The 21,534-nt window shown below is 58.9% G+C and overlaps 1 protein-coding gene across 1 annotated transcript; it reads right to left on the reverse strand.

Moving 5' to 3' along the window:
• Positions 1-268: 268 nt before the first annotated feature.
• On the reverse strand, positions 269-19,088 carry TNS4 (tensin 4). Its single transcript, XM_042787234.1, has 13 exons — positions 18,995-19,088; positions 12,273-12,859; positions 7,795-8,236; positions 7,154-7,584; positions 6,192-6,278; positions 5,540-5,659; positions 5,191-5,283; positions 4,761-4,838; positions 4,225-4,296; positions 2,827-2,995; positions 2,268-2,336; positions 1,976-2,002; positions 269-1,410 (listed from the first exon to the last, which is right to left on the reverse strand). Exons 2-13 carry the CDS (start codon positions 12,739-12,741, stop codon positions 1,281-1,283), a joined length of 2,187 nt encoding a protein of 728 aa, XP_042643168.1. The 5' UTR covers positions 12,742-12,859; positions 18,995-19,088; the 3' UTR covers positions 269-1,280.
• Between the last annotated feature and the right edge of the window lie 2,446 nt (positions 19,089-21,534).

The raw sequence follows: 21,534 nt of genomic DNA on the forward strand, positions 1-21,534 counted from the left end.
GGGGGGGTCACGGGCTCCCCCAGCCCGGCCAGGCTGGGTGCTGGGTTTTGGCTGCGCAGAGCTTAGGGCAGACAGCCGGGGGGGGCACAAAGCCCTTCGTTTCTCCTCCTGGAGCCGGGTGCTCCCCCCGGCCCCCGCAGTAACTCAAATATCTGGTTTTAGCGTCGCTGGCGAGCTGTTGCATCTGGCCGCCGGTCCACAGCCCGGCTGGAGCAGAGCGGCTTTTTTTTTTTCTGTGCAACGCAGTTGGAGAGAGCAGAGCAACGCGTTTCAGCCGCTGACATCTCTGCAGTGCTTGCGGCGAGATCAAGGGTCCTCTGCTTTATTGAAAATACACCCGAGCGGGGTTTGTTAGCACGGGGTCCAAAATTAAAACAACATAGAGGCACGAGGTAAGCGAGTGCTAAGGGAGATGACTGTGGTGGGCTCGGAGCTGCCCTACTCCACTCTGACATTACAGCAAGAGCTGAATCTTCAGCTGGTGTAAATCACGGCCGCACTGACTTCCACGGGGCTGCGCCAATTTACGTCATCTGAGGATCTGGCCCAAATTCTCGTAAGCCATTTCCAAAAACCCAACATTTGACTGTCATGAAAATGTCAACATTTATTTCTCAGCTTGCCGCGATGCCTGGAGGTTGAGCTAGCCTGTAACCCTGCTTTGCAAAAAAGGGCAGGAGAGTTTACCAGCGTCACGCAGAAACAGGCTGGTCTGACATTTCTGCCTTTGGATGCATCTTGCTCTTGGAGGGAAGCAGAATTTTTCAGCAGGGCCCCGTGATTTTATACGCTTTGAATTGCAAAACTGCCTGCTGATGCTGGTCTGTTATCAGGGAGGTGAGTCCCCCCCTGCCTGCATCAGACCCCCCCCTCCTGCGGCGTTGGGGGGGGTTAGGGCTGAGTCCCCGAAGGCAGGAGCTGAGCTCCACCGAACGCACCTCCGCTTGGGCACCCCGTTGCCAGCAGAAATCCCAGCCAGAGGATTTCGGTCCTGCAGAGCAAAGCGGCCGGTGCCTGCCGGGTGAGGGGAGCACGGCTCCCGTCCCGCAGCCCCGGCACCGCTGCCACGCGATGCCCCGCCACGGGGCTCGGGAGAGCGTCTCGTCCCACCAGAGCACGGAACCTTTAACTGAGACTCTTGACGTGACGGTACGTAACAAAAAAAATATAAATACGGGCTGTTGCCAAAATGCAACCCAGAAGCAGGAAAGGGTGAGCAGGAAAAGCTCGGCAGCGTGCGGGCAGCCGCCAGCTCTGAGCTGTCCCGGGGTTTCTGTCCTCTACGGGCCTGGCAGGAGCTTGCAGAGAACATCGATGACAAGCGACGCTGGCTGCACTGTGTCGTACTCTGCAAACAGGTGACAGAGGTTCTCCGAGTCTGTCTGGCTTTTGGCCACGAACCCAAAGATTCTTTGAAAAAGGAGAGAGACTTACTTAGTTTGCATCCAGGAATCCAAAGGAATACTCTTAAACTAGCCCCAGCCACAAAGTAAAACCCCAGTTCCAGCAATTCCACCTTGGCCCGCTCCCCAATCACGTTTACTTGGAAGTAAAACAGCCGGGAGAAGTGTTTCTGGCAAGGCTTCCCCAGCTGTGAAATGTTTCTTGAACGCAAGGTAGAGCCAGATAGAAACTCGCTTCCTGAGCCCAGAGCAAGCGAGTCACTGGCAAGGCTGACGGATTCGGATGGGGGCTTCCTACCTGAGGGGATGTGGAGAATGGGGCTTAGCCCAGCCTCTCATCCAGCTACAGAGCAACCCCCCCCCCAAAGCTTCACCCATCTGTCCCACATCTCAGACTGCCACCGCGTTAACTTTTATCGCATCCCCTCTTCGTTTTTAAGCTTTGATTCTCCACTGCTCGGCAAAGCTTTGCAATGCTCCCGCGGGAGAGGCGAGGCTGGGCAAAAGCAGCATCTCCCCCCAGGTTTCCACCGGCACGCTTCGGCTGCGGGACGTCCCCGTGCAGGTCTTACCTCGAAGACTTGCAGTACTTCTGCCACCTGAGGGGAGAACAGAATTGGATTTGCTCAAGGACTGATATTTAACTCATTCCATCAGCTGCAAAGTCAAGGTTTATATTTAGCTAAACCCCAGCGCATCAAGCCCGGGGTAGAGGCTGCAGAGCCGGCGGGTGGGATTTGGGGTTTGGAGTGGTGGAGGGTCGGGAGCAGCGGAGCCGCGCTGGGATCGGCGGGAAGCGAGCACGGCGCAGCGGCTCCGAGCGGCACAGACACCCCAGCTCCCCCCGAGCAGCCCATCACTCACTTTCTGTTCTCGGGGTCCATCCCGCAAAACCTGATGGCAGCCAAGGGGTAGTGTCGCCTGAAAAACACCCTGGCAAGGGGGGGGGAGGAGAGCGTGGTGTTAGAGGAGGAAAGCGCCTGGGCAAGGCTGGTGGCACAAACAGGCATTTGCAAATTCAATCCCTGCTCGAACCGCTGTGGCGGCTGCGAATGGGGGGCTGGGGGGGGGGGGCCGGGGGGTGGGGCCGGGGCTGCCCCCACGCTGGCGGCTGGCGAAGCGCCGGCAGCTCGTGGGTTCAGCCGCCTCCCGCTCCCGCTGCCGCTAACTTCCCGCAAAGCGGCGGCATGCCCTGCGCTGTAACGGGAGGGGTCGAGCCCACCCCCCCGGGCCGCGACACGGATTTGTGCCAGCAGGCCAGTTTTTCTCGACGCGCCGCAGAGCAGCGTGTCGGCGGGCTGGGAGGCGAGGGGAGAGCTGGGAGGCCACGGGCGAGCTGTGTTTCTCTCCCCGGCCCCCGGCCTCCGCTGAGCCCTCGGCGGCGGCGGCAGCCCCCTCCCGACCCTCCCCGGGCGGCTCTTACTTCCTCTGGATGTCCGTCAGCGTCACCCCCTGCTCGGCCACCCTGAAGTGCACGAGGGTGGGAGTGGGCAGCGTCTCCAGCTCGAAGGTGGAGGAGATGGCTTTCTGGATGGCGGGGGCTCCCGTCAGCGTCTCCACGTTCACAGAGTTGAGGTACAAGACGTTGCACACTGCAAGGACAGCGCAGAGCCCGGCTCAGCCCCAGCCCTCCCGCAGCGCGCCGGCGTCTGGCTGCCCTGAGCACCTGCGGCGCCGAGCACCGCGGGGCCGGGCCCCGCGCACCGTCCTGCAGGACCAGGCACGTGCACGCGGGGCAGATTTGTTTTGATGAAAATTGAAGATTTGGTGACTCAGAAGTGCTGCACAAATTTATTTTGGTTTACTTTAATTCTTTGCACTAATTGTTTTAAAAGTCAAAGGATTTCATTTCCGGTTTCTAAATGTCACATTTGGAATTTTTTTTCTGTTTATTCCATATTTCCTTTAATGAAAAGCAGAAATGCCCCAAGCCAGCTAACAGCTGAAGGCCAACCTAAAACATGACATTTCAGGCTGATTGAGCTGTTTAAAGGGCTGTTCTGGGTCAAACTACACTTTTCAGCTTGCCAACTTATTTTTCAGAATTTCCAGCAAAACAAAGTGGTTCCTGGCTCCCCTGACTGTGCCGTGACCCATCTGTGTGGTCTCCTGCCCATCGCTCTCTGCTCTCACCTGGAGCCCCCCCCCCCCATCGCCCAAGCCGGGGGCACCCAGGTGCAGAAGAGAGGCCAAGACCCTTCCCCGTCCTCCTGTGCAATTCCTATGCATCTCCCATAAGGTCCCACAGGAATGTGACCAATTTAACCTGGCTGCCCCATCCCTCTCCTAAAAACTCCAGATGTCCGACGCCCACCAGTTCAATACTGATTGAAGCCACTCAGGAGAGAGGCTTAAAATTCAGGGGCTATTTAGAAGCGTGGGAACTGTGGGTCTTTTATCAGCCTTGTGACCTCAAGAACTGTCTTTTCAAGCTTTACTTCACCATTGTGAGGACCAAAAGTCTCCTTTCTTTAAAAATATCAGGTTGCCTTGCAGGCCCGTGACCTGAGGATGTGATGAAAACCCGCAGGTATCTCCAGCCTGGTGACAAAGCCAGGGCGGGGACATCGGAGCGGCACCCACCGATGCACCGGGGTGACCTGCTGCTTTGCACAGCTCCGGGGCCAGCGCTGGCGTTTCAGCTCCTGCTGCCAAGGGTGTCAGAATGGATGACATAAAAAATATAGAGCCTGGTGTTTGATAGGTAAGGAGTAAAGCCCAAAGCATGGGTGCACGCTCAGAGTTCTAGCTGTTGTCAGCTCGCCTGTCCCCTGGGGACAGCAGCCCGTTCCTGGGGACAGCAGCCAGCTCCTGTCCTCACCAGCAGTTCTCTTCAGCAGCGACAGTGCGGATTCTGGGGCGCAGTCAGGGACGTCTTCTCCATCAGCAAGATCTGCACAAACGACAAGCGGGAGCGCTGACGCCCCAGGTCAGGCTGCGCCGCGTCACCACGTGGCATCGGGGGGGGGGGGATTCCTCAGCTCCCAGGAGCCCCAAAGGCCCAGGACTGCTCAAATGGCAGGGCTTTAGAGCAGGAACTAGTCTAACTGTCCTCCGTCTCCCTCTCCTGGCTCTGCTCGTCTCTGACCTCCTCACTCCTTTCCTTGCCCACCCTCAGTGATCCCCTGCTCCCCGCTGCTTTGCTGACCCCCCTCCATCCCCAGCAGAACCGAGTCATCACCGTCCCCCCACCCGAGGCAGCGTCCCTGCCCCACCGACAGCCAGGGCGACCGGCCCCGCTGTGGGGAGCACCCGGGGGGGCTCAGCCCCTTCCCTGCTGCAGGACCATCCCCCCCCACCGCCCCCAGACCCGCAGGAGCGACCATCCAGAGCATCCCTCCAGCCTCCGACACCTACCCCGGGTGGGGATGCTCAGCTTGCAGGGCAGTGCCAGCGGGGTGATGGCATGCTGATACACGAAGGCAGAGAGGCTCCCTGCAATGCAGAACCGTGAGTCGGGGGGGGCGCTGGTGCCTAAAACCTCCCCTCCCCCCCCCCCCCCCCCCTCTGGCCTCACAGCAGTGTCCCGGGGAGTGCAGAAGGAGGGAAGGGGAGGGGGTAAGCTGGACTATTTGGGGCCTCACAGTGACAAACATGGGTTTTCCAACCCCTACGCCCTGTTCCTGTTTTGGAGACTGCCAGCACAGCCTCCCTGGCAGGACTGGGGGGGGCAGGGGGGGGCCATGCCAGCAGGTTTGCAGCGCGGTCCTGGCCAGTGCTTTGAGGGGCTTCTGGGAACGGGCCCTGGGGCTGCCAGGGCTGCTGCGGGCGATGGCACCGTCCTTACCGAAATACAGCTCCTCGCTGGCTCCTTTCAGGTGCACCCCTTTGGCAGACGACTCGATGAGGAAGTGCCGGACGAGGTCACTGCTCTCGTCGCCTGCGAGCGGGCCCGAAGGCAGCGTCAGCGCCGGCAGGAGCACCGGCATTCCGCCCACCCCTGCCCACCCCAGCGCACCCACCGGAGCTTCTGCCCTGCGTGGCAAGCGCAGCGCCAGCCCCCGTGCCGGGGCGGGACCCCGCTGCCAGCGTCCCTCACACAACCAGAGTCCTGTGGAACCTCAGCTTGCTTTGGTTTGACTAATTTCAGTCAAACCCTTGAAGCAAACCCCACCTTTCCGAGCGAGTCCCTGTACCTGTCTGGCTGCCCGATGGAGAGACGGAAACCTTCATCGCCAGCCCAAAAGACCCCCGGTACGACGTGCTGTCCCGCACAACGAACGTGCCTGGCTCCTTGTCCTTCAGCAGCTGGATCGCTGTCAAAGCACAGGCGGAGGCTCAGCCAAGCAAAACAGGTGGAACCTCCCCACATCGTGTTTCGTGTCCGGCCGATGCTCTCGCGGGGAGTTGTTCCTTGGCAGCAGCGAGAAACGCTCGGGAGCGTTTGCTGAGGACGCGCACGTCCCTTGTGCGGGCACCGCCGGCGGTGGCCCTGCAGACCCAGGGGCCCGCGGGTCCCCGCGCTCCCCAGGACGGAGCCAGCCCCTGCCCGGGCCGTGCTGAGCAGCAGCACAGTCCGAGGCAGGAGAAACTTTGCTGGATTTGAGGTGGGGACAGAGGGGCCGTCGTGTTTCTGAGCCTTCCCCGCAGCCCTGCGAGTGGGTCCCTCCACGCCTGCCAGCCCCCAGGATACCCCGAATTGCCGTCACCGAGTCCCCACAGGAGCTCAGTATGGACAAGAGCTGGACTGAGGGGCTGCAGGGGGCAAACTCCAGCCTGGGGAACAAGTCTGAGCAGCAGAGCAGGTCTGAGGCGGGGTTAACCCAGCAGAGACACTTGCTGCCTTACCTTGGTCCCTGGTTATGCTCGGCTTGAACCAGTATTTCGAGGTGTCCATCACAAACTTCATGGTCGGCTGTCCAGCCCTGAGGGGACCTGCAAGAGACATCATGGCATCAAAGCCAACGCTGGACCCAAAACACCTTCACAGCAGACAGCAGAGCAGGACAGAGTCCTTAACAAAGATATTTCACTTTCAGGCTGGCATGGCCAGGGTTGAATTTTTTTTTTTTCAATCCTTTTGAACAGAGCTTCCTCCCTAATTCTCAGAATAATTCATTCTCCACGTAATTCTCTCTCTTGGCAGGCTGCGGTGGAGTGCAGAGGCGGCACATGGAATCCCCCAGCAGTGCCAGTCTGCCCAGCCCTGCACAAGCCCACCGGACCGTGGGGATTTACACCAGCTGAGGATCTGACCCACAAAGCCCTCCTGCTATTCCCATAAGAATCCCAATTAAAACCCTCTGCCCCAAGAGCTGCCTCTGCTAATCTCCTCCAGAGAACAACAGCCCTATTGTTTACCCTTGAATGAGGGACCTTATAAACTCTGGTATCTTTAGATGTCCCCCAGAGCGAAGTGGAACCCTAACCCCTCCTCCCCACCCGTCCTGGGCCCACAAACAATTATGAAGTGACAGAAGGATGGTTCTCATTCGCAGGTACCATAAATAAATGCATCTGCCTCCCCCTGAGGCGACCAGAGCCTTCCTGCCTGCTGAGCACGTGCCCCAGGACCTCGGTGGGCAAAACGCCCTGGCCAAAGCGGGGTCACGGGCAGAGCTGGAGACCACCGCAGAGCCCCCGACCCAGCGAGGACCTGCAGTTCCTGCAAGGACCTCCCGTCCCTCACGTCTATAACCCACAGACCAACCGGAGTAGAAAAGGGTGTTTGCTCCCCCTTTCCCGGCAGCTGTCGGGGTCCACAGCTCCTTCCCCCCCCAGACCTGCCCGACGGCAGGGAGGTGACTTACTGTCTGAGACGCAGGAGAGCGCTGGTGCCGACAGTGCGGTGTTGAGGCCACCGAGCCTCGGGGCCGGGCTGCAGCTGGGAGCTGGGGGCTGCTTGGCGGAGGCGGGGGGCACTTTGGCCAGCCTGGCAGACACGTCTCCTTGTTCCAGGCACCCGTTCACCAGCAGCACTGGGATGTCGGCTGCGGAGTTGAGGATGGAGGGGGGGCAGCTGCTGGCCTGTCCCTTCTGGGAGGGGGAGGCGTTGGCTTTGGTGGAGCAGGCTGCCCCAGGCTGGTGGGGACTGAGGCCAAAAGCTTCTCCAGAGTGAGACCTGATGCTCGGGGAAGGTGGGCAGGGGCTGCCCAGGGGGCTGGCAGGGGACAGGCAGCCAGCGGCGCGGCAGGCAGTGGGGTGAGCATCCGAGTCGTCGTTGTGGAGCGAGTGGGTGCTGCTGCAAGAGGGAGACAGAGAGCAGGGGGAGATCAGCGGGGGTGTTTACCTGGGAGGTGATGCAGAGCCCCCCCGCAGAGACCCCGCCAGCCCTGCGGGGCATCAGCTCCCAGCCCGAGGAAGGTCAGGGACAGTGGGACTTGGGGAAACGGCCCCGTGTCCCTTCCATCCCCATCATCAGCCCGAGGCTGGGACACAAGGCGGCATTTACCTTCCAAGGATGTAACTGGTGTCAGAGCCGGGGCTCGTGGAGAGCAGGGACACCCAGCTGCTCCTCTGCTGGGCCCTCACCATGGGCACCGGCTTCAGAAAATTGTCGAAGCCTGGGGAGGTGCCGAGCGCCCCGGGGCCGTAGGAGATGCTGTCTGTCTGGCCAGCCGCGCGCGGCTGGGGGACGGCGATGCCCTCGGAGGCTTTGCTGCGGGTCGGGGAGGCCGCGCAGGTCAGGCTGCCCAAGCAGGGGCTCGCGGGTCCAGGGGGGCTCGAGAAAACCACGCTGCCACTGGTGCTGTAGTTGCCTCTGAGGACCCCTTTTTGGGGCAGGAAGCCGTTGTTCTGGGGGGACCTCGAGAACGGCGTGCCCGAAGGGCTGGGGGAGCGCGGCAGCAGCTCGGGACACGTGGCTCTGCCTGGCATCTCTATGTATTTGATGTCTGCAGGAGGAAAGAGGAGGTCGTTACCGATTCAGTGTTCGAGTCGGGTTCCTTAGCTAAGCTCGGGGGTGGGAACACGTGGCTCTGTTCTCACTATGAGTTTTGGCTCCGGTTTGCACGTCCTGGGGGGCTGCTGGGCCCAGGGGAGGACCCCCCCCCCCCCGCTCCGCAGGGAGACCCCCCCACGGCCCAACGCTGGCCTTCATCACCTCTGTGGGGGCTGGTTTATTCCCAGCCGTCAAGCCACAGTGACCCAGCCCAGCGCTGGCGGGCTCGCAGGGAGGAGGGGTTACACGCGGTCATGTCTGCCTGCATGGACCCCCCCCCCTCCCCACGCCGGCACATTGCAGAGCTGGTGCTTGCCGAGACCTGCAGCGCCAGGCGGGTGTTTCCTGCAGCAGCCGCTCTGTTTGTACCTGACTCAAGAGAAAAACATCTGGCTGCTCCCCCCCCCACGCCCCCACCCCGGATGACATCGGGCTCGGAGGGTGCCCACAGCCACGGGCGCGCGGCCCTGCGCACCCTTGGAGCTGCCTGGGCACGGGGGATGTCACCTGGTCCCCAGGGACGGCCGGACACCCGCACCCCCACACCCCCACACCCCGCAGCCCTGCACCCCCGCGGCTGCAGAGGGAAGCCACGCAGGACAAGGGCAGTTGCGAGGCTCCAAGGGTCAGTGATGGGCCCGGCCGTGCCAGCAGCAAGCTCTCCCTTCCCTCCTCCCATCCAGCACAAGTCTCTTTAGAGAAATAATTCCCAAGGCAGTTTCCGTGCCCGTGCCCTGCTGGGGGGTTTCTTCCTGCTCTTCCTTTCGCGCTTGGGGCAGGTGAGGCATCTCCCAACCCCTGTGCTTGCCGTTGTTTCTGTGATGCAACACGTCTGCCAGAGCATCACTCGCTCCAAGACCTTCAGGGGTCAAGGGCAAGGGGGTGCCTGGCTCCCCAGGTGCCCGACGCACGTCAGCATCGTTGCTGTTCCTTGCCAGTTCCTTGAACAAGGCCATAATTTCTGGCTGAGCTAGAAGGTGCCTTTTAGCAAGAGGCACTCAGGCTTGATTTAAGGGTTTGCAGCAATGGCAAATTCATCACTTCCCCAGGGAAACTGTTCCCCTGGTTAATCACCTCCGCTGCTAGAAGCATGCGCCTCCTTTCTAGTCTGGACGTGCCCAGGTTTGTTTTCAGCTCCTGGTTCTTGCCCTGCCATGGAGTTCAGGAAAGTTCCCCTTCTTCAAGGTGCTTCGTGAAGAGAGAAAAGCCTTTTTGCTGCAGCAATGAAAAACTGCTCTTAACAGTCCTGAGCTCGCTGGCAGTTGATGTTAAGAGCCTTGGTCCTGCCCTGGTTGCTGCAGGGGAGGGTCGCGGGCCGGGGCAGGGCAGCTCCAGGCTGTCAGGCTCTGCAGACCCTGTTTACTGCAAGGAACAACCAGACCTCTGGGGCATAAAGCTTGATGAGCAGGAAAAACGCAAGTCTGTACAAAAGTTACTCTCCGAGCCCCTTCTCTGTGCCGATCCCAGCGCGGGACTGGATCGGCACGGCCAGCGGAGAGCCGCCGAGGAGGCGCCGGGGAAGGCAGCAGGGCTGGTCCCCAGCGGGGACGCAGCTGGACCACGCGCGGGAAGGAGCCAGAACCGCAGCCTCCACACCCTGAGCGCCGCGGGCAGCCAGCACAGCCCCGCCAAAGCCCTCGGAAAGGCTCCGGGGCCACGTGGTCCCGGTATCAGCGCGCAAACGCTTACAGCAAGCTCTGGGCCGGATGCTTTTTGTCAGTGTCTCCCTCGAAAGGGGAGAAGAAATGGGGATTTTAACTGTCCTTTGAAGAAAAAAATAACTGAAAAGCATCTGCGCAATGGGCTAACGAGGCCTTTTGCCTCCTACTTTTCTGCATCTGCTCTTGCTTATCAAGGCCGGTTAAACCTCAAATATTTGCTCAAGACCTTGGCAAGTTTTTCAGCATCAAGGAGTGTCAAAAGTGCCGCAAACAGGCAGCCCAGCCGTCACGCAAGCTGAGATGCTCTCCTCTTCCCCAGGAACAAGCAGAGGGAGTCAGTGACTCTCATCAGTGCATCTCCTGCTGCTGCAGCGTCCGTTATGTGAAAAGCCCTCCCTGTAGTTCCCACGAGACAAGAACAAGCCCCTGTCGTGGGCTCTGGGCACATCAGTCTCCTGCCTGCCCTCACCTCGAGTGACTGTGCTCGCAGGGAACTTACGCTTTAGGCAAAAAGGAGAGGCATGGAAAATGCAGAGCCCTGCACAGCCCTGCCCGGCGCGGCCGGGGGAGGGAAGGGAGGCAGGAGCCCACGGGAGCAGTGACACGGGGCCAACCGGGAGCCCAGCTGGAGCCGGAGGAGGTGGGTGAGCAGGGATGCTGTGCAGCAGCGGGAAGTCTGTGTAAAAAAAGAAGAGCTGCTAAAATAAAATGAAAGCTGAAGCGAGGCTTTTCCCACTGCATTCACGGCCAGATTTCCAGATGTTCAGTTCCACACTCGGAGCCAGATTTTCAAAACCACTAGCACGCTACCTGCTGAGCTGCTCGGGACTCCAGCCCTCGAGCGGTGCCTGAAGGAGAGGCACCTCAGTGCCTCCGAACACTAGTCTGAGGAGCCAAGAGCTGAGCCTGCACTGTGTCCCCGTACTTCATCCGCAAGGCCCCCCCGTTCCAGCCCAGGGGGAAGCGGGGCTGCCGGCGGCCCCAGAACCGCCCAGGCCCCGCGGCTGCTCGCCCCGCTCCCCGCCTGCGGCTCAGCCGCTTGCCGGGACCCTCGCCCCTGCCAGGCTGCAGTTCTGTGCACTCGCAGACACGCACCTCGTCCTCCTCCAACCCCGCGTTCCTCAGGAGGACGTTTGCACGAAGACTCAGGGAGAACAGAATTTTTTTCATGCCTTTAACATCCTTCCATTTGACCTTCCTCTGGAAAGAGGCCTAGGGACAGATTTTCAAGGTATGTCCGTGTCTAAAGACACAGAAGGGCAATGAGGCTTTTCAGAAGCAGTGAGACTGTGTCTTCAGGCACCTAAACACATCACAGATCTGTCCTCCAGTGCACCAGAACGCTTGCGGCCGCGTGTCACACGCTCTCTGCTTGTGTCACCCTGCGCACGGCGTGTTGGGCTGCTGGCACACCGCGGAAGGGCCACGGGCAGGAGCGCTCGGCTCAGGAGCAGCACACGCGGCAGAGCCCGGATCGCAGGGATGGCAGCGGAGTGTTGCCAAAGGGTTCACGTAAGGCACCCGGGCACGAGGGCAGGGAGAGGGGGGTTGGTATGTGCTGCTGATGTTCTGCCTTGTGTATGCGAGGTATGCTGCCGGAGGAGCGCGCAAGCCCTGGAAAAAGAATTTCCCTGGCAAAATGATTGGGAACATTTCGATGGGGTGGTTGTGTAACGATCCGTACCTTAGCCCAGGGCTTCGGAAAGCTGGCTTCAAATCCTTGTGCTTCCACAGGTCAAGTATGACCCTGGGAAAGGCTCCACTGCCCTTGGGAGGAACTGGGGCTGCGCTGCGAGGGTAAGCACGCTCCAGGCCCCGCACCCAGAGGTCAGTGCTTGTCCCTAGTCCTTGACGGGAATAACGTGGATCAGGCATTTTCTGAGAGCTACGAGCCCCACTGCTAATGAGAAATGTTTTCTCCAGACACAGGGAAACAAACATCAGGTTGAATTAAGGCTGTTCTCCCTACTTCCGTCTGGGTCCTGCTGAGCTAGCTGGACACAAGCCGTTTCGAAAGTGGTCAGACTGGGACCTCAGCACCCGAGTCAGGCAGAGAGCCTGGATGCACAGTCCATTCTGCTCCTTTACGTGAAGCCCTGGTGTCAGCAGGCACATCCCACTCTGACCCCCCCCCCGGTGACGGTGGGAGATGTCACCGGTGCCCCCTTCCAGCCCCCCCCCCCAGCAGCACAGGACCTTATCCTGCCCTCTGGGGCTGGAGTGTGGCCAGCCCCTCCACTCCGGACTTTCACTCTGCCTCTTGCAAATGGTTTTCACTGGGTCTGAGCTGCGCTGGCTCCACCGCACCACCAGTGACTCTTGCCTCACCTATTGCCTCTGGACCTTGCTTCCCGGTGGCAGCAGCGTCACCCCGGGAAGCAGGCTGGAGTGCACCCTTCGCCGGCTTGCACGCGAGCGGCTGGAAGGTCGGATCGATTTCCAGGATCAGCCGGTTGAGACTCTCTATTGATATGTCCAAGGTAGGAGACATCAGGTGAACCTCGGGGTCCGTGCTGGTGTCCTCCTCCTCCTTGAGCTGATGCGGGGCAGTGGGTCTCTCCAAAGAGGTCTCCTGCTGCCCCTTCCCCTGCGCGTGAGCCGCCACATGCTCGAGCACGGGAAGCAGGCGTGCGTTGGTGTGCACCACCGCGGACGGGTCGGCCCAGCCCTCCGTTGAGTAGTAGCACCCGGAGCAGCCCGGGTACCCCGCTGGGTGCAAGCTCTTGCTTCCCTCCTGCGAGGAAACACACACCGTCTGTCCAACACGCAACACGTGGTTCTGTATGACCTGTGACATGGTTTGGTTTTCTGGTTTGATGGCCTAGAGTCCAAGGGAAACCTCCTCCTCGCCTCCCTTTCTCCACCAGGGACCTCAGACCCCTTCTTCAATCCAGAGTCTCCAGCGGAAGAAGAATCTAAAGAATGCAGAGAGAGGAGCGGTTACACAGGCATGCCCTGGGCAGGAGCAGACTTCAGCGGAAAAGTCTATAAAAACGGGGATTTGGAGTGCAAAGCTGGAATTCGGCTCATAAGAAAACAAGTCATCCGGTATTGCTTTTCCACCCCCCTCCAGCCTCCGCTCCCGGTGCCACAGTGCATCTGGGCAAGTGCGGGGAGGATTAGTTTGCAACAGCTTTTCAGGATTCAAAGGCCTAAAACCTACATTTTGCTTTATTTACGGAGCGCTTATTTTCTTGGTTATGAACAAAATGAAGCGTCACTCTAACAACTTCTGCACGGGACCCGGAGAGGCCGTGGTGGTAGACAGTGAGCCCGGAGCCACGAAGGGGTGACCTGCAGTGGGCCAGAGAGATGGAGCTGCCTGCCAGAGCAATGTTCTGCGAGAGGGTGTACATTTAATCCGAGGCTTTATTTTGCTGGTACAGTGTGAGCTGAGCCCTGGGAGCCTGTGCATGTGGCTGCTTTCTCAGTCAAGGCGCAGCTCTAGGAATCTGAGCGCTATTAAATTTTGAATACTCTCTGGCTTCACTTTAGATAGAAAGTATTTTTTAATTCAACATTAAAAAAAAAACCCGCAGCAGAAGGTTGTCTTCCCTTGGGGGTTTCTGGACACAAGGTCTCGGGACACTGTTTGGAGGTGGGGAAGTTGTCCAACTGCATCAGCAAACAAGGGGGGTCCCCGGGGGCTGCCGCTCTCCCTCGTGTCGCCTGCGCGGAGCTGCGGCTCAGCAAAGCTCGCTGCCACCCGGCGCGCTGGGGGAACCTCGCTCTTTTGTCTCAGGACGGGGGAAAAAAGCCTGTCCCCCTCCGTACCCACCGTGGCAGCCAAACCCCAGCGTCTCGGTGCTTGGGGACGTGAGAGCCAAGCACATTCCCCGTGCCCGTGCTGCGCCGGCTGCGTGGGAGCGTGCCCGTCCTCTCCAGTCCTGGGGGAGGGCAGCACCCGTGGGGTGTCCAGAGAGCCAGAGCCGAGGGCTGGCTGGCAGGAGTCAGCCCTACAGCTCCCTGCTCCCTCCCCTGTGCGGATCTGGTGTGTAACATACAAACAGTGGGCTACACTTAGGAAAATATTTGTCCTTTCCTGCATCAGTCTTGAAAGACTGACTTATTTACTCGCCTATCTCGGATTGATTAACTGTGGAGTCACAGGATTAAGACAGAGACACGTTGCTCCAGGGCAGCCAGTCCACAACCCCCGTGGGCGAGGGCAGGAGTGCTGGGCTGGCACAGTACGTCATGTCTGGTAAGTGGTGACTAATTGCTGTGCTGGGTGTTGAGAGCCAGAGGTGGCTCAAAACAGGCCAGCTTTGCCCTCGATGCATTATATAACCCTAAAGAAACCTCTCCTCTTGCAGGAGAGACAACCGGAATAGCCCAGACTCATGAAGATTAGTGAATTAGACGCAAAACATTGCTGCTGTCAGCTGCTGCTCACAGCGTAGGGCACTCGGTGTGGCTATGGGCCATGAGTCACACCAGCTAATTCTCTCCAAAGAGCTAGGAGAGGTTTTTAAGGACTGCAGAAGTGAATAAATACTTCAAATCCATTTAGCTTCCTCCCAGCCCAGACCCCACTATGTCTCCTGAGCCTCTGATAGATTTTATTTACAAAACTGGCAGGCTGGTCTGTAAGAAAGGCTCAGGAGCAAGGACATGTCCTGCACCAAGACCTGACTGCAGAAGGGAAAGCGCCTCTGGAGGCAGCTGCTGGGCCTTTGGTCACAAATTAGACGGGCACAAGGAAGGGATCTATCAGAAAATGGGGGGGGAAGAGCTGGACCTTGGGGTAGCTGCTCCCCAGGCTCGGGGGGGCTGGCGAGTGAGATGCACAGGCTGCCCACGGTGGGGTCCCCCCCCGTGACCCTGGCAGTGACCGCCCAGCAGCTCCACAGCCCGCGGTGCCTTCCCAGCCGGCCGTGCCAGGGCCGGCACGTTGTTCTCCCTCGGTGTTTCTGGAGCCAAACCCCAAGGCACAGAGGGTGCAGGAGCGGGCCAGGACCCGAGTTCCCCTTTCCCCCCCCCCAGCCAGCCGTGCTGGCAGTGCCCGGGCTCTGCCGTGCTGCCGGCCGGGTCGCAGGTAAGCGCTCTGCCCACCTCTGCTTCCCTGCCTTGGAGCACGTATGTGCCATGATGCCGCAGGCACCACCGCGAGAAGCGCAGCACGGTGCGAGGCTTGGAGGGAGCGTTGGTTAAATATAAAAAGAAGAGTCATTCCAGGTCAAAGACACAAGCTAGATGGAGTGAAAATTGGATTCTCCCCTGGGGAGAAGAACTGCCTGGCTCCAGTCAGCGTCCGCAAGACAAGGCTGGTTTTAATTTAAGTAGGTACAGAAATAACGTGCAGTATGCATGAACCAGGACTGTCAGGGGGTTCCAGGAGCATGCACGCAACAGCTTCCCTCCTCTCTTGTACTCCTGCCCTGAGTTTTTGATCTTTCTCATGCCTGATGCTGCCAGAATTAGCCTCCAAACCTCATTTCTCCTCCCTTCCCTTCTCTGGGTTAAAGTGATAGGTCTCTCGGGCTCCTCACAAGAATTTTGAGCCTCAGCTGCAGGCTCTTCTGCTCAGAGAGGCAAAGGAGGAGAAGGGCTTGGGCAATGGACGTTAATCGCAAGGTGGCTGTTAGCCACCAGCACGGTGCAGCCACGAGAAAGACAAATGCTGCCCACAGACATCAGGACTTTGCAAGAGCAACCAGAAAAAGCAGCGCTCTCCAGCACAGCCCCGGCGAAGGCTGGGCAGCGTCCGGCTGTGCCCCCCGGGCAGGGAAGAGGGGCCGGGCTGGCGTGCAAGGACCGTGGGTGCGGGCAGGGCGCCCGCATCGCACGGCGAAGCTGCCGGCACGTCCGTGTCGTGCCACGGGGCGCGATGCCCTTCGCTCCGGCAGCAGCAGCATCGCAGCCCTGGCAGAGGCAACACGGGCGCTGCAGCCATCCCTTACGGGGCCTGGCTCGCTAGCTTCACCGAGGCCGGGAGGATTTACTGGCTGTACAGAAACACTGGGGGAAGGAGCACTGTTGCTTAAGCTAAGACAAGCCTAGCACAAGAAGAAATGGAAATAAGCTGGCCACAGACACAACTAAACTGGAAATTACCGAGTTTCTGATTCTGGAAATGGACTGTGGAACAGAATTCCCCCTAAAATAAAGGTCCCTAGTCCCCCCCTTCCACCTCCAGCCCCGCTGGGCAGGCAGCCCCCTGATATGAAAAGGAGCTGGGCTCGGGGTGTCAGGACTGGGACCGGAGCTGGAGCGCTGAGGCAGGAGGTAGGGTGCTGGCTTTGGAGGCTGCAGGGTGCCTCCTGGGCGGCAGCAGGAGAAGCGGGGTGCCCTCGGGCCAGGGCTGCACCGGACACACCCCGGCTGTTCGATAACTGCCTGCACACCCTTCCCAAAGCCGCCAGGCACAGCCCAGCCCAGCCCAGCCAGGCTGGAACAGCCCCAAAGATCCCGCTCGGAGCAAAGTCCCTCCGGGCAGGGCCCTGTCCCGGCTTCGTCTGCGGGAGCCCGGCGAGCTCGGGGCAGACCCCCCCCCGGCTCCAGCGCTGCCCACCGCGCTGGGTGTCCCCCCGGGGCTGCAGCGGATCCCGCAGCGGCAGTGTCCAAAGCCGCCTCCGGCCTTCGCCGGGCGGCTGCACACGCGGAGCCCTGGGCGGCCCAGTGCGGTTACTGGGAGCCCAGACACGTGAGCCGAGGGCTTGTTCTCTGTCCGTGCCCAGACCCCAGCGCAGCAAAGCCGGCTGCCAACTCTGAGCTGTTTTTCCTTGCAACGTGAGCCCTGGGAGCCTCCCCATGACGAGCCTGCTACACATCCCCCCCTCACCAGGAAGAGCAGAAAGGAACTGCTGGGACATCCTGGCTTTACGGAGCTCATTACACCCAGCTTAATCACTGCGAGGGCTGCGGGGTGACTTGGCTAGATTAGCAGGACGTGCTGATGAGGCTGAGGAGGAAAGTTCCCGTGGTTCTGCTGTGTTGTGCCTGCAGAGCAGCGAGCGCAGCGGTGTCGCATGGATGAGAGCAATACAGCTCCGGTTTGGGGGGGTCCAGCAGCTGGAGCACGAGGCTGCTGGTGCCTGAGGAGGGAGCAGCCCCCCCCCAGTGCCCGGGGAGAGAGGGGTGACTGTCTGACAAAGCTGCCTCCCTCCTTGCTCAAATAAGAATAATTCAGAAAAAAAAAAAAAAAAAAAAAAAGGAGCCTTTATGAAATCCCAGGCAGCATCGCTAACTCTCACTATCTGAGCAGCCCCAGGAGCCCTGTGATGGGGCAGCACCTGTGTCACCACTGCCGAAGGGGGACTTTTGCTGGGGCAGCAAGAAGCAGCCCAGTGCAACCTGGCAGCAGAAGCTGTCCTCCCTCAGTGATCCCCCTGTGAACAGCCCCAGCGCTTTGCTTTTTTAGCAACATTTCAGACTTCTGAAAGGGTCTCCAGGGTTTTGGATGAGGAGGGTTGTTAGTGATGTTGAAATTGCTACTCAAACAGCTCCCCCTCCCACTGCCACACTCCCTCTTCCTCTCCCAGGACGGCTCTTTCCCCTTTGGCAAGAGCTTCTCTGGGTACAAGCCAAGCAGCAGAGCCTGGTCCCCATTCCAGGAGAGGTCCCAGTGCAGCTTGGAGGGTTTTCCCTCCAGCACTTTGCAGGGTGAGCAGTGGACATGTGAAGCTCGGGGAGGGGGCAGCAAGGAGAGCATCTTTAGAAGAGGGTATCTGTCCAAAACCAGACCAAATTAGCTAATCCTGGGAATGTTTGCGATGAGTTACAGGCACGTGAGACTTTCTAGACACACTAACAAGGTCCTCAGAGCACCAGCCTCAATTTTTTCTGAGACCATGGGCACATCCGACCCCCATGTCCTTGTGGGACTGCACTAGGTGGTGTTATTAGGATGGAAGCTGCAGCGTGAGGGAGGCTGTTTCCCTGCGTTTCAGAGGGGCCAGGGGAAGGGTGAGGGTGGGAGCTGCTCTGCAGACCTTCGGGCGTTTCAGAAGGACACTGTATGCCTGCACTCCCTCCTGCCTGTTCCCTTGAGCGAGCGTACAGCACTGCATCCCAGGGTTGAAGCCTTGTGAAGCAGCAGACCGTGCACCACGCTCTCCCTCTTGGGTCCAGGGGACAAACAGCACAAAGTGGGACTGGATACTCTTCCTCCCCTCCTCAGACCTCCACCTTCCTGCCAATACATCTGCCCACACAGGCAGCGTGTCTGCAGTGCTCCTCTCTGGAGCCTCCACGCAGTCGTCCTGATCCTCTGCTCTCCTCTTACACATGGACAGACCCTCAGGACCTTGTTTTGGTTTCACAGCATCTCTTGAGACTGTCCCGAGTCACGATGCTTCGACCTTGCTGACTGTCAGTGGCTTAAGAAGGTACAGTGGTACCAAATAACCTTGACTAATGCACAGCTGGCTGATTTTCCTCCTGAGCCCTACACAAACCACTGCCTCCAGCTAGTCACACTTCTTGCTACCACATGGCATTTTTATAGCCTTGAACTCTCAACACTTCACCACAGTGAGCCTCCCACTGAAACGCAGGGCGCGCACCCACAGCCGCACGGTCACCGCCTCATTTCTACCGGCTGAACTCACTTTGGGCCAAGTGAATGAAGCATCTCACACCACTTGTGCAGATGCACAGTCAACAAACATCACTGGAAAAAGGCTTCAAACTCTGGGTGAACGAGAAAGGTAATTGCTAATAAAATAAACCCCGTAGACTACTGAGAAAAGTCCAAAACCTCAGCCTGAGCAATAAACATAATCCCATGCCATTTCTCACAGAACATCCAGCAGCCTTCCCCACCCAGGATAAACACCACTTGGTGTCTCCGCCAGCCAGCAGCATTGTTCAGGCAGGAACAACCATGTCTTGGCTTATTTCAGATCTCTGCGGCAGTTTTCTCCCAAGGCACAAGAATAATCACCAGCTAAATGCAAAGCAGCAGCAGCAGAAGACAGAGAAGTGATGGAAGAGAGGAACTGACACAAACTGCCAATAACATCAGCGCGGAGGATTGAAGGGAAAAAAGGACTTGAAAGAGATCCGGAGCAGGCAGATGGCCCTTGAAATCAGCCCTCAGCAGGTACCTGACTGCGGCTGCTTGTCGCCGCTCCTGCGCGCCGCTCTTGCTGCAACGCCTCCGGCAGCACCTTGAGCTCCTAAAATCAGCACAAGGGTGAGTCTGTGCAAGGACTCAGTCCTCTGGGAGCCTTGGATTTAACGGGAGCCCGGTCCCTCCCACCTGGGCTGAGCTTCGCTCACCGCCCCGCCGTGCGCGGGGTGCAGCCCCGCTCAGGCCAGGTGTGGTGCAAGAGGGAAGACCCAGCCGCCGGGACAGGACCCGGAGCAGCGCGGAGCTGGGGGGAGACCCGGCTGCCTCCAAGGCACGCTGGCCCGGGTGGGCTGGAGGCAGGGAGCCCCTCAGCCGAGGATGGCTGTCAGCCGGTGCAGGGCAAGGTAACCCTGCTTGGAGCACCTCAGGATTTTGATGCTCCAGCTGCCGAGGGCTGGGGCTGTGCTCTGCCCCCGGCAATCCCCCGCGGGTCAGCTGGACCCCAAACCAGCACCCAGCCACGGCCCGGGGCCCCCTCGCAGCTCGTGGAGGGAGAACAGAGAGGGATGGTGCTTCAGCCTCGCCCTCCAAATGTCGGTTGTAGGTTGTGGAAACAAATGAAGAGGGAACAAAAAGCACCGGACTCTCTCCTCTCCAGCCGGAGCATCGGAGTCCTGGATTCTCTCTGCTCCTCTCCGGAGGTCTCGGTTGCTCCCTGGTGCAGAGGGCACCGACAGGCCCGTTGTTGGGAGGAGCAGTTTAAGAGCCTCGGTGGCAAAGGTGCTGCGTTAACGAGCGAGACTGGCCCAATCCAGGGCAAAGGGAGAGAAATGATCTCCCGCCATCTCTGGCTAAAGGGCGGCCGTAGACTTCCACGGCTGCTCTGGAGTGATCTAAAAAAAGACCCAGGTCTGCCCACACCCTCAGCACAATTATCTAACTGGTGTATTACAGGGAGCAGATTAAAAAAATATATCTAGAGGCAACTGTGCCTCGAACTTGTGTTTGCACAGTGTCCAGCCCAGAGCAGCCGGGCCTGACTGCTGCATTTCGCATTCCCACACTGAGAACGGATGATAATAAATAATCCCCAAACATCTTTTTGGATGGCTGTACATTTTGGCTCAAGGGTTTCTTCCAGTTTCAGTGGGCACAGAGCCACGTAGCAACCTTTAAAATCATATATCTGAAATACTCTTTTTCAGGGGAACTGCCTATTCTGCTGCCCATAAATGCTTCTGGCTTACCGCAACATTGCCACACCGCTAAGGGACGCTTTGAAATGTCCGATTTTGCCAGGAAATACACCATATAAAATCCCTTCCTTTAAATTCCTTGATCTCACTTTACAATCTTTCCAACGTTTTATTTATTATCAGAGATTGTTTTTTCCTTTCCTTACATCCCTGGGTAAACAGTGTTTCACCCTGCCAGCCCAGCCCCTGCGCTGTAACGGCTGTGAGATTGCAGCGGGGGGTGAATTCCCAGCAGCTTTCCTTTTTCCTGGCTGGTAAAATTCACCACTCGACGGAGTGTTTCTAACCCGAGGGACGTTCAGTGCCGCTGCTCCTGCACACACAACACCAGCGCGAGACTGCAGCTGGAGGGAGCAGACGGGGAGTATTGCTGGGGAACCACGACCTGCGTTATGGCCCTCGAGCTGAGCAGCTGTCTCTGGCGGGATGCGCGGGCAGTTTTGGAGGTTGCGCTGCTCGCAGACAGCGTAGGAAGGGAAAGCGCCAGGGCCGGGGGGGGGACGAAGGGTTTTGGGGGTGGAACAAGGTGCCTCTACGCTCCAGTCCCCTCGTTTGCAGCCTGTGCTCAGAGCACACCCAGGCTTTGACAATGTTCTTCTACGGGGTTTGCAACCCCGGCGAGCTCGACCCTGTGTCCGCAGGATAAAATGTGCTGCTGAGGGCAAAGCACCTCCGCTGGAAAAATGGCACGTGGGCACGAGCGCCCTGTCCCTCTGCCCCGGCCCGCAGCTGGTTCTTGCCTCGTTTGAAAGAAGGTGCTGATCGGACCAAAGCTGAGAGCTGCGCGGGGCTGGCGGCCGCAGAGGAAGGTGCTTCCATCGCCCTGACACCTTTCGCTAACGTTGACTTGCTCAGCAGTACATAAATAAATGCAAAGCCGTTTGCTGTGTTTTAACATCCCGTCCCGTTTGCCCCAGGCCTGAAGAGGCCTCCCTGGCCCAGCGTGTTGCAATTCTTTTTTCAGTGGGTATTGGATTGTTACTGCTACTGGCACTTATAAAGCCAAAGTGAAATCCTCTGTTGCTCTTTTAATGCTGCTTTCAATCTGCAGCAGAGACATTCACGTCTCACTGCTTTTCCATTTGCGTTGTGTAAGACACTCAGAGATGCCCTGGAGGGGCCAGTTGCGAGAGAAAAAGGCTGTTTGTTGCAGTACTGTCAAACTCCTCCCCAAACGCTGAAGCAAACACAAGCACAGAGATATTGCAAGACCCCTCAGAAAAAAAACCCCACCATTTTCCTTTGGCTTTGACTTTGCTGGTTTTGCAGTGAAGCCAAGATGTTCAGTGGCTCTTTTGCCAAGCCATTACATCTTCTT

This window comes from Tyto alba, unplaced genomic scaffold (genome assembly GCF_018691265.1).
Source record: "Tyto alba isolate M040663 unplaced genomic scaffold, T.alba_DEE_v4.0 Super-Scaffold_12, whole genome shotgun sequence".
NCBI classification, from domain to species: domain Eukaryota; kingdom Metazoa; phylum Chordata; class Aves; order Strigiformes; family Tytonidae; genus Tyto; species Tyto alba.